The 14417-nt window shown below is 47.1% G+C and overlaps 2 protein-coding genes across 3 annotated transcripts in view; both read right to left on the bottom strand.

Annotated features, from left to right (window-relative positions):
• LOC120919431 (regulator of telomere elongation helicase 1-like) overlaps window positions 1–2208 on the bottom strand; it is a 46525-nt gene extending 44317 nt beyond the window's left edge. Inside the window, exon 1 of the mRNA XM_040331596.1 lies at window positions 1939–2208. Within this exon, the coding sequence (XP_040187530.1) occupies window positions 1939–2101 (163 nt within the window). The 5' untranslated portion in view covers window positions 2102–2208. The remainder of the gene's footprint in view (window positions 1–1938) is intronic.
• Window positions 2209–4098: 1890 nt separating this feature from the next.
• Window positions 4099–14417, bottom strand: part of RTEL1 (regulator of telomere elongation helicase 1) — a 96757-nt gene continuing 86438 nt past the window's right edge. For both annotated transcript variants that reach the window (XM_040331594.1, XM_040331595.1), the window contains exons 31-32: window positions 7466–7684; window positions 4099–4667 (exon numbers count right to left, since the gene is read on the bottom strand). In XM_040331594.1, coding sequence (XP_040187528.1) covers window positions 4426–4667; window positions 7466–7684 — 461 coding nt within the window. In that variant the 3' untranslated portion in view covers window positions 4099–4425. The remainder of the gene's footprint in view (window positions 4668–7465; window positions 7685–14417) is intronic.

Genomic DNA, 14417 nt, shown 5'->3' with positions numbered 1-14417 from the left:
TGAAGGATGAGCGAATCTTGTGTCAAAATATTAATACATAGATCCCTTAGCATTATTTTAATCCTACTTAGTTCCATGCATATGGGCGGCGCTCTCTAATAAACTCGTCTCCACTGCCTAATCATACAATCCCAATCAATATTTGAATCTGATGCATTTCTTGCAACTACCAGGCCAGCTATATATGGACATTGTAGTACACACATCTGTGGAGATGCATTCTTTTCAGCCCGGACTGGAAAAACAACATGGCCTTTGGGTAATGACTGCGCTCCCAATAAGTATTTTTATAAATAAATAAATAAATATATATATAATTAAATAGTATGACCAGCAGATCAGGACAGCTTTTAGAACTGGGCTGTCCCAAAATTGGAGCCTTCACTGAATGCCAAAAGGAAACCCAAGAGGTACCCGACATGGTATCGGTATATAGTAGCCAAAGACATAATGTAGTGAAAATGTAGATTAAAAGTGGTTGTCAATTCTCACATGCACCCAGTGAAGTGACTGGCCTCAGATTATACACTGAGATGAAGCAATTACTCCTACATAAGTTGTACCCGTTTATATGCAGCCCTATTCTCTACATAAGTCCAGATTTTAAACAGTATGTTTGAGCTACAGAAGGCAGGGGGTTGGAGATCTGATATCGCACACTGCGTAGTATAGAGCTTAGTGTAATCTGAACCTGAGTGGAGGGGATAGACAACCCAACTATAAACAGCCTCATAGGGAAACATGCACAGCTGAGGCTGTCAGTCATCCACTGGGTGCTATGGAGGGGGAGAGGCTTTCTCCTGGGTTTGACTGATATCGGCATAAACCAGGGGTAGGCAACCTTTGAGAGGTGGAGACCTACCTGAACAACATGAAAGAGATTAAGACGTTAACTAGCAAGGCCTAACTCAATAGTAAGGAAAACTTATTTTTTTCTCTAATAAAACAAATGTCAATGGAAAAATATAAACTTGGCCTAAAAGTGGACGGTGTCGGTAGGGCAGCGGACGGACAGTGCCGGTAAGGCAACGGACGGACAGCGGACGGACAGCGTCGGTAGGGCAGCGGACGGACAGAGCCGGTAGGGCAGCGGACGGACAGCGTCGGTAGGGCAGCGGACGGACAGCGTCGGTAGGGCAGCGGACGGACAGCGTCGGTAGGGCAGCGGACGGACAGCGTCGGTAGGGCAGCGGACGGACAGCGTCGGTAGGGCAGCGGACGGACAGCGTCGGTAGGGCAGCGGACGGACAGCGTCGGTAGGGCAGCGGACGGACAGTGTCGGTAGGGCAGCGGACGGACAGAGCCGGTAGGGCAGCGGACGGACAGCGTCGGTAGGGCAGCGGACGGACAGTGTCGGTAGGGCAGCGGACGGACAGAGCCGGTAGGGCAGAGGACGGACAGCGTCGGTAGGGCAGCGGACGGACAGCGTCGGTAGGGCAGAGGACGAACAGCGTCGGTAGGGCAGCGGACGGACAGCGTCGGTAGGGCAGCGGACGGACAGTGTCGGTAGAGCAGCGGACAGAGTCGGTAGAGCAGCGGACAGAGTCGGTAGAGCAGCGGACAGAGTCGGTAGAGCAGCGGACAGAGTCGGTAGAGCAGCGGACAGAGTCGGTAGAGCAGCGGACAGAGCCGGTAGAGCAGCGGACAGAGCCGGTAGAGCAGCGGACAGAGCCGGTAGAGCAGCGGACAGAGCCGGTAGAGCAGCGGACAGAGTCGGGAGGGCAGAGGTCAGTGTCAGTAGAGCAGCGGACAGAGTCAGTGGAGCGGTTTACTTTTTTCGTTATCTCATTTAGGGTGAACTTTATTAGGAAGTGGGGTTAAGACTATAACATTTTTCAAAAGTGGCGTGGAACTGTAGGTTAAACTGCAAGCATACTATAGTGCATGTAAGGTCGATGAATGCATGCAGCACTCACAAAGCTGCACAAACCTACCTACCTGCTACAGTCCTAAAAGGAAGTGGATAAATATGCACGGTTTCCTCACTGGGATTTTCAGCTTGGCCAGAAACTTGGCAGAGAAAAGAGGAAGAGACAACAAAAGGGAGTTCAAGTTCAGATAAAGTCTTGTCACTCATTCTTCTTATTACTAAAAATAACATTAAACTTTGCTGTCCTATTTTTTTTGTTTGGAGGCCAGACGGAAATTAATAAAAAACACATCTGAGAATATAAACCGCATACTGTGAGCCTGAGCTCTGCAGTCCTGCCAAACAAATAGGGAATTTTCTTGGAAGTAGTATCAAATAATAAATGCTTATTTTTAACCACTATACCGCCCACCGTCAAATGATGGCGGGACGATAAGCCTCTCGTTCTGGGAGGACGCCGTATGACATCCTTGCCTTCCCAAGCCACTAGGGCGCTAGGACCCGCCGCGTCACTGGGAACATGATGCACGTGCCCGGCGGCCGCGATGTCCGCCGGGCACCCGTGATTGCTCGTCACAGAGCAGGGACGTGGATCTCTGTGTGTAAACACAGAGATCTACGTTCTGTCAGGGAGAGGAGACCGATGGTGTGTCCCTTGTACATAGGGACACCGATCGGTCACCTCCCCCAGTCAGTCCCCTCCCCCTACAGTTAGAATCACTCACTAGGGTACACATTTAACCCCTTGATCGCCCCCTAGGGGATATTTATTATAGCAAAAAGTAAAAATAGGATTTTTGTACGGACACAGCAGCATGATCTTGACATTAGGGTATTAGCCTTCTATCAGGAGAGGTCCTCTCCTGATAGAAGGCTAATACCCTAATGTCAAGATTATGCTGCTGTGTCCGTCCATGAACAAAAGAGAAAAATATGTTTTTTTTCACAAAATTGACGCTCTTCTTTTGTTTATAGCGCAAAAAATAAAAACCGCAGAGGTGATCAAATTCCACCAAAATAAAGCTCAATTTGTGGCGAAAACAGCGATTACAATTTCATTTGGGTACAGTGTTGTATGACCGTGCAATTGTCATTCAAAGTGTGACAGCGCTGAAAGCTGAAAAAAGGCCTGGGCAGGAAGAGGGTGAAAGTGCCCTGTATTGAGGTGGTTAACCACTTCCGGACCGCCGCATGTACATTTACGTCGGCAGAATGGCACGGACAGGCACATTGGCGTACCTGTACGTCCCTGCCTAGACGTGGGTTGGGGGTCCGATCGGGACCCCCCCCCCCCCCCGTACATGCGGCGGTTCCCGTGGCTTCAGGAGCGATCCGGGATGAGGGCGCGGCTATTCGTTTCTAGCCGCCCCCTCACGATCGCTCACCAGAGCTGAAGAACGGGGAGAGCCATATGTAAACACGGCTTCCCCGTGCTTCACTATGGCGCTGCATCGATCGAGTGATCCCTTTTATAGGGAGACTCGATCGATGATGTCAGACCTACAGCCACACCCCCTACACTAGTAAACACACACTAGGTGAAACATAACTCCTACAGCGCTCCCCTTGTGGTTAACTCCCAAACTGCAACTGTCATTTTCACAATAAACAATGCAATTTAAATGCATTTTTTGCTGTGAAAATGACAATGGTCCCAAAAATGTGTCAAAATTGTCCGAAGTGTCCACCATAATGTCGCAGTCACGAAAAAAATCGCTGATCGCCGCCATTAGTAGTAAAAAAAAAATTAAATAATAAAACTATCCCCTATTTTGTAAACGCTATAAATTTTGCGCAAACCAATTGATAAACGCTTATTGCGATTTTTTTTTACCAAAAATAGGTAGAAGAATACGTATCGGCCTAAACTGAGGAAACATTTTTTTTTTTATACATGTTTTTGGGGGATATTTATTATAGCAAAAAGTAAAAAATATTGAATTTTTTTCAAAATTGTCGCTCTATTTTTGTTTATAGCGCAAAAAATAAAAACCGCAGAGGTGATCAAATACCACGAAAAGAAAGCTCTATTTGTGGGGGAAAAAAGGACGCCAAATTTTGTTTGGGAGCCACGTCGCACGACCGCGCAATTGTCTGTTAAAGCAACGCAGTGCCGAATTGTAAAAACCCCTTGGGTCATTTAGCAGCATATTGGTCCGGTCCTTAAGTGGTTAAAGCACATTTGTTATAATGTAATGCAATAACAATGAAATATACCAAAGTATTTGTTATAATGTAAGCTGTGCTTTAATTAATGAGAACCTGTCATCGAAGGGTATTAAATGACATTAGCATTTTATTTATAAGAAATATTTTAATAAAAATAAAATGTATTTACAGGAAATGCAATAAATACACAAAAATAATAATCCCTGTATCCAACCTCTGACATTCTTCTTCGTACTGCTCCAGTGTTGGAGTGTTGCCATCTTGCTAGGCACTTGGGTCACAGTAGGGGCCTTGCGTGTTTGCAGAGCCACAACCCTTGGCCAAGATTTGAGGAACATGGCACCGCAGGGCGGCAAGGATTATCGTACCCCGGCAATAAGACCATTTTAGAAGTTGCCCTTACTTTCAGACTTGTCAGTAGAGTCCCCATTGATCCTAGCAGCCTCTGGACCCAGCTTGTGGATATCTTCAGATGCCATCGGGTCTTGCGGTGTGGGTGTTGATGATTTCTCATTGCTGCACTGAGGCAGCTCTAGAGGCTTTTTCTTGCCTATACTGCTTCCTGTTAAGTCCTCACATAGCTTGTTAAACATTTTCTTGTGAGGAACCCGGACAAACCTGTGAAATTCTAATACAGAAAAAAAACATAAAAAAAAAATATATAAAGTCAGTATTGTTAACATCATAACCATTCAGCAGCTCAGCTCCCCCCTCCCAGCAGTCAATTGGGCTCTGGTAGGGGAGAGCGTGACTTGCTTTTGACTGCCAAGAGCAGAATAACTTAAATGGGTTGTAAAGGTACATTTTTTTTTTCCTAAATGGCTTCCTTTACCTTAGTGCAGTCCTCCTTCACTTACCCCATCCTTCCATTTTGCTTTTAAATGTCCTTATTTCTCCTGAGAAATCCTCACTTCCTGTTCTTCTGTCTGTAACTCCACACAGTAATGCGAGGCTTTCTCCCTGGTGTGGAGTGTCGTGCTCACCCCCTCCCTTGGACTACAGAAAAGTCAGGACGCCCACTAACACACAGCTCCTTTCTCTATCTTCAACGTAGAGAGCGTCCTGACTCTCCTGTAGTCCAAGGCAGGGGGCTTTGGATCGTAGGTGCAATACTTTGGCGCCCGCTGGGTGGAGTTTGCGTCGTTTTACGCATCGGGTATTCTAATTTGCTTTTTCCGGCGATCCACAAAGGTACGCGCGGCCGTCGCATTCTCTTACGTCGTCGCTAGTCGGCTTTTCCCGGCGTATAGATAAACCTGCTATTCTGTGGCGTATAGATAGACTTGCCATGTTAAAGTATGGCCGTCGTTCCCGCGTCAAATTTTAATTTTTTTTTTGTGCAAGTCGTCCGTGAATAGGAAAGGACGAAACGCACGTCGAAGTTCAAAAAATGACGTCGGTGCAACGTCATTTCACGCAAAGCACGGCAGGAAATTTCAAAACGGAGCATGCGCATTTCAAACGGCGTGGTGACGAGCTTCATTTAAATGAATCACGCCCCCTACCCGCCAAATTTGAAATATGCCCCAATAATACGCCGCCTTAACTTCAGTGCGAGATCTTCCTGGATTCGAAAATGTGCCAGGTAAGATACGGCGGGGTAGCGTATCTCTGATACGCTGCGCCAGGGCAAATGTCTCTGAATCTGGCCCCTATTGCCTACAAAATAGGGGACGGAATGATTTTTTTTTTTTTTTTTTATTGGAATGGCGGCGATCTGCGTTTTTTTCCGGGATTGCGACATTATAGCGCAGGGATATGCAATTAGCGGACCTCCAGCTGTTGCAGAACTACAAATCCCATGAGGCATAGCAAGGCTCTGACAGCCACGAGCATGACACCCAGAGGCAGAGGCATGATGGGATTTGTAGTTTTGCAACATCTGGAGGTCCGCTAATTGCATATCCCTGCGGACACATCGGACACTTTTGACACATTTTTGGGACCATTCACATTTATACAGCGAACAGTGCTATAAATATGCATTGATTACTGTATAAATGTGACTGGCAGGGAAGGGGTTAACCACTAGGGGGCGGGGAAGGGGTTAAATGTGTATCCTGGGTGTGTTCTAACTGTAGGGGGAGGGGGGGTGACCCATCTGTGTCCCTATGTACAAGGGACACAGATCGGTCTTCTCTCTCCCTGACAGGACGTGGAGCTCTGTGTTTATACACAGAGCTCCACGTCCCTGCTCAGTTACTGGGCAATCGCGGGTGCCCAGCGGCCGCCGGGCATTGTGTTCCCAGTGACGCGACGGGTGCGCGCCCTAGAGGCTTTAAATGACAGGACATCATATGACGTCCTGTCGGAACAATAGAGCGTGTGTTAAGTGGTTAAGGTAAAAAAAAAAAGAAAATTTTATTTTACAACCACTTTAACCACTTGGGATCCGCCTGCCGTCAATTGACGGCTACAGCGCGGATCCCAAAAGCCAACAGGATGTCAATTGACGTCCGCCCCTTTGGGCGGTCCCCGTGCGCGCTCCAGAGCGCGCAGCGGGGGAAATCTGTGTTGGCCGTGTCCCTTGGACACAGCCAATTACAGATCGCCGCGAACGGCCAATCAGAGTGGCCGTTTGCGAGGCGATCTGTGCGGCCAATGAGAGATGATCTCATATGTAAACATATGAGATCATCCGTCATTGCCGGCTCACACAGAGACAGCGTCCTGTCTCTGGAGAGGAGACCGATCTGTGTCTCTTGTACATAGGGACACAGATCGGTCACCCCCCCTCCACCTACAGTTAGAACACTATATAGGGAACATATTTAACCCCTTCCTCACCCCCTAGTGTTAACACCTTCAATGCCACATTTATACTGTAATTAGTGCATATTTATAGCACTGATCGCAGTATAAATGTGAATGGCGCCAAAAATGTGTCCGACGTGTCCATCATAACGTTGCAGTCCCAATAAAAATCGCAGATCGCTGCCATTTCTAGTAAAAAAAAAATAAAATAATAATTCTGTCCCCTATTTTGTAAGCGCTATAACTTTTGCGCAAACCAGTCGCTTATTGCGATTTTTTTTTTTTTAACCAAAAATATGTAGAAGAATACGTATCGGCCTAAACTGAGAACAAATATATATATATATTTTTTTAATTGGGATATTTATTATAGCAAGAAGTAAAAAATATTGTATTTTTTTCAAAATTTTCGCACTTTTTTGTTTATAGCGCAAAAAATAAAAACCGCACAGGCGATCAAATACCACCAAAAGAAAGCTCTACTTGTGGGGAAAAAAGGACGTCAATTTTGTTTGGGAGCCACGTCGCACGACCGCGCAATTGTTAGTTAAAGCGACGCAGTGCCGAAAGCTGAAATTTCACCTGGGCAGGAGGGGGGTATAGCAAGTGGTTAAGTTCATTTAGTATTTGATAAGAATATGTAAATGTATAGAATAGACGGCATTCTCTCACCTCTCAGCAGAAAGTAATGCTCTGGTTTCTCTGTAAGCAAAGCTGCGATCTCGCACACCATGGTGTCATAGTTGTCCGTCTTCTTGTAGGAGGTGAGGGCGGCAGAAAAGCGCTTATAATTCTCTTCTCCCAAGGCATCTTTCACCTGCTTCAGGTAAGTCGATATCTGCTCTTGATGGTCTTTCTTAGGAGGGGCAGCGCTATAGTTGCTGGCAGGAGCTGTAGAAAACAATTTAAAATGTTATCCTAAAACTGCTAGACGGAGAGGTGAAGTATGGCATCTGCTAAAATCACACGTGCCAAACACAAGGCCCGAGGGCCGAACCCGGCCCGTCCAGGCTATTTCATGTGGATGCGGCAAGCACCTCATCTCTGCCCCCTACCTTGTCTCAGTAGTTGGCAGCAGAGAAGAGGACAGAACTCTTCTGCCAGATCCTGTGCTTCTCCTCTCGTCTCTGCCTCCCTCACCCCTCATCTGTCTGTCTCAGCAGTCCGCAGCAGAGGACAGAACTCCTCCTACAGATCCTGCACCTCTCTGTGCTGCCGCAGTACCACCCTCCTCCCTGCTTCCCCTGGTTACCCCGATAATAGCAATACATATAACTGCTATCGACCAATTTTATGCCTAGCACACACGGACCGAACGTCGGGAGTTATTGGCTGGTTTAATAAAAATCCTCCGAATTCAACCCATGTCAGAAGCTGGATGTTTGGCCCCGCCTTCTGTCGGAGGAGCATTTTTTATTTTTTTTGAAAAGCCTATGGCGTGTGAACACACCCAAAAAACTCCACCCGGTGCAGAAAAAATGTGCACACACATAGAGAGTGTTCACAAAAACGTGCAGACGGGTGCAACGTCAAGTGGTCCTCCTGTCAAGAAAGGACCCAAAACCCTGATCCCCCGGGGCGTTAGGCTCCAGACGGGGACTGAGGTACTGTGATCCGAGCAACCAAAGCCGACACGGACCCCAACTTCCTCGGAGGGACTGCCGAAACAGAACCCTCCCAGTACTAGGTGGGGCTCCCCTGAAGGTAGACCCCATGAGAGCAGGCGAACTAAGCCAGAAGGCCATGTCCACCTACTCCCAAGACGTTCAGGGCTGGCCCGAGGACCGGCACCCTAATAGTCTGTCGGAGGAGCATGCTGAAAAACCAGCAGCCCACTGGCTCCCAGTCAGCGCTGACCCGGGTGTTCTAGTGGGGGGGGCTGTCCCCCTGTCAAAACAGCTCAGTGGGGGAGATCGATGTACTAACATCGGACGGTAAGTACAGCAGCTCCGACCGCTGGGTTGAAAAAAAAAAAGATTAGTGTGTACGAGGCTTTAGGCACTTGTCATTGGATATTCAAAGTGACATTTCTTTTTAGAAGCCAACAACATCTTTCCCATCATTCCTTGCACCAGCTGAAATTTCAATCTAGTCTTTCAGTGGGAGTGTCTGCAGTCGGGTTCCACCCAGATGCCTGAACCGGCGAGTCGCTGGCAGACCGAGCCAGCCACTCCCACCCCCTGCACAGCCCAGAGATCCAGTGATCTCTGAAGGGGCAAAGCAGAGCCAATGACTGACAGTCACCACTCTCGGAGGCAGTGTTTGATCGCTCAGTTCTCAGTGCAGAACTGGCAGGGGACAGATGCAGCATCAGATTGATGGTTCGGATGGGAGAACTGAATGATCAGCAGCATTTGATCGCTCAGTTCTCAGTGCAGAACTGGCAGGGGACAGATGCAGCATCAGATCGATGGCTCGGATGGGAGAACTGAATGATCAGCAGCATTTGATCGCTCAGTTCTCAGTGCAGAACTGGCGGGGGACAGATGCAGCATCAGATCGATGGCCAGAGCGAAAAACTTAGTGATCAGCAGTGTTTGATCGCTAAATTCTCAGTGCAGAGCTGGCAAGGGACAGATGCAGCATCAGATCGATGGTCAGAGCGGAGGGGAGAACTGAGTGATTAGCAGTGTTTGATCGCTCAGTTCTCAGTGCAGAGCTGGCAAGGGACAGATGCAGCATCAGATCGATGGCCAGAGCGGAGGGGAGAACTGAGTGTTTAGCAGTGTTTGATCGCTAAATTCTCAGTGCAGAGCTGGCAAGGGACAGATGCAGCATCAGATCGATGGCCAGAGCGGAGGGGAGAACTGAGTGATCAGCAGTGTTTGATCGCTCAGTTCTCAGTGCAGAGCTGGCAAGGGACAGATGCAGCATCAGATCGATGCTGCATTTACCTAGGTGAGTATAAAGGATTTGTTTTGGTTTTCCCAACCTCCCAATTCTCTTTTAAATTCCCCATCTTCCCTACAACACTTACATTTCATTGGTCCAACGACCCTCCATTTGGCCGCAAGGACCAGGAAAAGAAAGCCCTATGTAAATTTCCAAACCAACTTTTCAGAGCTTACACAGAGCTATAGACTCCATCAATGCCACCCTGTGACAGAGCTATCACATGGAAGAGGTGGGTCAGTCACATGCTCCTCCATACCAGGATGTACTGTGTATTTTATTTTGCACACCGTAGCTGAAGAGAGAGTTGGAGAAGGAAACGGTTGTTTTTACAGAAAGTTTTACAAACTTGGGAAAGAGTCAAACTAGCCGCATAGCATTGGTGTAAAACTGGCTTAAAGTGACACTATAGGATCGTTTTGTGGCCCCGAACGCCGTTTTCTAGGGGTCCCCCGGCGTCTGTCTCGGCTCCTCCGTGCATCAGATAACCCCCTCTGGGAAGCGCTCTACCAAGGGGGTTACCTTGCGGGCGGCCTCCAGAGTCCTGCATTCGGTGCCCAAAGCTGCCGAATGCAGGACTTGGCCCCGCCCCCCGCGTCATTGGATTTGATCGACAGCAGCGGGAGCCAATGGCTGCGCTGCTATCAATCTATCCAATGAAGAGCCGAGAACCCCGGGACAAAGATCCATCGCGTTCTCGAAGTGGGACTTTCCAGGGCTCAGGTAAGAAAAATAAATATGCGATATCATTTTCCACAATCAAAAAACAGAGAACTTGAAAAGATAACATTTTTTATTACTTTGCATACGTTCTTCCTGTTACAGTCTTGTAAAACGTGTCGCTGTAAATATCTGATTGGAAAAAAAAAAAAGTTCCCAGTGGAATACTTAACCACTTCAATACCAGTCCATTGTCATATGACGTCCACAAAGGACCTCTAACGATCCGGGTGGACGTCATATGACGTCCTGAGCTTTGTGGGGGGATATCTGAATGATGCCTGCAGCTAGAGGCATCATTCAGATATCCTTCTCTTCTGCCGGTGATTCTGTGCAACATAAGAACGATCATAGCGGCGGTTCCGCCGCTTGATCGTTCTTATAGGCGGCGGGAGGGGTCACCCCCCCCCCTCCCGCCGCCACCCGGTGCTTCCCAGGGCTCTCCTGTGCCATCGGGGGCCCGGAGAACGAATCGTCCGGCGCTGGCAGGAAGCATAGAGATGACTGGTGACCAGATGGTCACCAGTCATCTCTATGACCGTCGGAGGACCCGGGCGCGATGTGATGACGTCACGCCCGGGTTCCCCCGTAAGTAAACAAAGCCGCGGCTGCTAAGCAACAGTAATCATGAGATCGGTGAATTTTTTTTCACTGATCTCATGCTTTCAGGCCTGGAGGAGAGATGCGGGGTCTTATTGACCCTGCATCTCTCCATAAAGAGTACCTGTCACAAACCATTCCTATTACAAGGGATGTTTACATTCCTTGTAATAGGAATAAAAGTGATAATAAAAAAAAAAATTAAAAAAAGTGTAAAAAAAAAAAAAAAAAATATGTAAAAAAAAAAAAGAAAAAACATTTTTTTTTTTAAACGCCCCTGTCCCCAGTAGCTCGCGCGCAGAAGCGAACGCACACGCAAGTCCCGCCGACATATGTAAACGCTGTTTAAACCACATATGTGAGGTATCGCCGCGTGCGTTAGAGTGCCAGCAACAATTCTAGCACTAGATCTCCTCTGTAAATCCAAACTGGTAACCTGTAAACATTTTCAAAGCGTTGCCTATGGAGATTTTTAAGTACCGAAGTTTGGCACCATTCCATGAGTGTGCGCAATTTTAAAGCGTGGCATGTTAGGTATCTATTTACTCGGTGTAACATAATCTTTCATATTTAAAAAAAAAATTGGGCTAACTTTACTGTTTTGTTATTTTTTTAATTCATGAAACAATTTTTTTCCAAAAACAAAAAAGGCGTTTGAAAAATTATTGCGCAAATACCGTGCAAGATAAAACGTTTCAATGACCGTCGTTTTATTCCCTAGGGTGTCTGGTAAAAAAACATATATAATGTTTGGGGGTTCTGCGTAATTTTCTAGCAAAAAAATTATGATTTGTACATGTAGGAGAGAAGTGCCAGAATAGGCCCGGTATGGAGGTGTGTATAAAAGCCCGGTATGGAAGAGGTTAAAGAGGAAGTAAACCCTGGCGGGTTTTACTTCCTCTTTTGCTCCCTGCTAATTAAAACGCATAATGGGCTAGTATGCATCGCATACTAGCCCATTACGTGACACTTACCTGCAAAAGAATCCAGCGCTGCCCCTGTGTAGGCTGCATCCATCATCCCTCTTCCTTTCCGGGCCGGGGACTCCGGCTCTGCGATTTGCCGGAGCCGCGTGACGTCATTCCCGCGCATGCGCGAGATAACGGCACAAGCTAGGGAAGAAGCGGCATGGAGTTTCGTTTCTTCCCATCGCATGCGCCGTGAACATTTTCGGCGGACTACAAGTGAAATATCTCCTAGACCAGGGTTGGACTAACCCCGGCGCCAGGTCGTAATTAAGCGCCTTGAGGCGATTCAGTTCGCATTTGTAGCGCTATACAAGTTATTCACTCTTCAATTGCGACTAGAATTAGCGTTCTGGCGCCTGGGGCTGCACAGTTGGGGTATCCTGTGTCTCCGTGCCCCCGCCGCGTAATCGCGTTGGGCCGTGCCGGCCGGTAATTGAGGCCGCGGCTTTGCGGCCTTCTGCAGGCCTATGCTTCTTTCTGTGATCTGGCGCCATCTTGTGGCGGCCGTTGGTATGACAAGACAACCAGCAATGCTAATGGAGCTTCCCCTGTCTGTTTTCACTGCCATCTCCTTCCCTCTAATTAGAACCCCCAAACATTATACATATTTATTATCTTAACACCCTAGAGCAGGGGTCTCCAAACTGCGGCCCGAGGGCCAGATGCGGCCCATTGCTAGCCTTTATCCGGCCCTCAGGGCTTTATTCCTCCCACTGATATGAGGCACTATTCTTCCCACTGACTCCAACAAGGGGGCACTTTTTCTTCCACTGATACCAATGATGAGATACAATTACTCCTACTAATAGGGGCACTACTACTTATCCTACTGATCGCAAACTATGAGGTCATATTTATTCTCACCAATGCTGGGCCCTGGGCTTTTTCTGCCCCCTCTGGCCACAATCCGACCCTCCTAAAAGGTTGAAGAACAATAAACTGGGCCTTTGTTTTGAAAAGTTTGGAGACCCCTGCCCTAGAGAATAAAATGGCGGTCGTTGCAATACTTTCGGTCACACCGTATTTGCGCAGCGGTCTTACAAGCGCACTTTTTGGGGGGGAAAAAACACACTTTTTTTCAATTAAAAAATAAGACACCAGTAAAGTTAGCCCAATTTTTTTTTATAATGTGTAAGATAATGTTGCGCCGAGTAAATTGATACCCAACATGTCACGCTTCAAAATTGCGTCCGCTCGTGGAATGGCGACAAACTTTTACCCTTTAAAATCTCAATAGGCGACGTTTAGAAAAAAATTCTACAGGTTGCACGTTTTGAGTTACAGAGGAGGTCTAGGGCTACAATTATTGCTCTCGCTCTACCGATAGCGATTTGGGTTAAAGTGGAGTTCCACCCATAAATATAACATTACATCAGTAGTTTTAAAAAAATGTCATTAGTCCTTTAAGAACATTTTTTTTTTTTTTAGATGCCTTCAAAGTGTTGTTGCTAGGCAGAATAGTTAATCTTCCCTCTTCCTGTACCTAGGTGCTTAATGCTTCCTAACCTAAACCGCACAGACTCCTGGGAATGTAGTGGGTGTAACTTTCCAGGAGTCTGTGCACTCCCCAGTCTCGAAGAATCATGCGACTTAGGTTTCAGAACCTGTACTGTCCATTACACTGCTTGTGCAGCACTGAGCATGTGCAAAATCTGCAAGGCTGAAATCCAGGAAGTCATACAGTCTGGCTTCATGATGCCCACACTTAAGATGGCCCCAGTCAATTTCTATTTTATAAAGTGTCTAAATGCTGTAACAACCTAACGAAACGGACCTTAGTTTACAGACCAACTTTACTAGAATACATTAAGCTTGTGTATTACAGGGGTATTTATATTTAAAAAGTGAAATTGTGGCCGGAACTCCGCTTTAAGTAAAAAAAAACGTTCAAAAGCAACAAATGCATACATGTTGCAGGAAAGAACACTTGGAAGCGACTCAAAAGCCTCGATCGCTCCGGGTGTGACACAGATGAGTCACCTCCTAAATCATCTTTCATATTAGGATATCGCCCTAATTACAATGACATAAAAGAAACTAAAAAGGCATTGCGATATTGTCCCTTGAGGGGGGCCCGTGACTTACCTGTGTGCATACACATCATCCCAGTGACTCACCCAGAAGCGTGTTGTGGTCCTGAAACTAGGATGGTGTGTGAAAGTATAAAATAAAAAAACACAATCTTTCACCACCTTGGAATCATGTAGGTGTACCTGGAGCAGTTTCAGGCAGATAAGAAAAGGAGAACAAAAAACTATTTGTGGGTTCAGCCCACTGAATTCCCCCCCAAGTAATAAAGAATGTTGGGAGTGGAGTGACAAATGGCGATTGAACATGCTTATTCCAGCGTTCCTTTCTAATACGCATTGGGGTGGATTCAAGAAGCAATTGCGCCTGTGTAACCATAGGTTACACAGCGCAATTGCTTACTTGCCCCGGCGTAA

This window comes from Rana temporaria, chromosome 12 (genome assembly GCF_905171775.1).
Source record: "Rana temporaria chromosome 12, aRanTem1.1, whole genome shotgun sequence".
In the NCBI taxonomy this organism is placed as follows: Eukaryota; Metazoa; Chordata; class Amphibia; order Anura; family Ranidae; genus Rana; species Rana temporaria.
The sequence above is the reverse complement of the archived record's forward strand: the minus strand, read 5'-3'. Positions and strand labels throughout refer to the sequence as shown.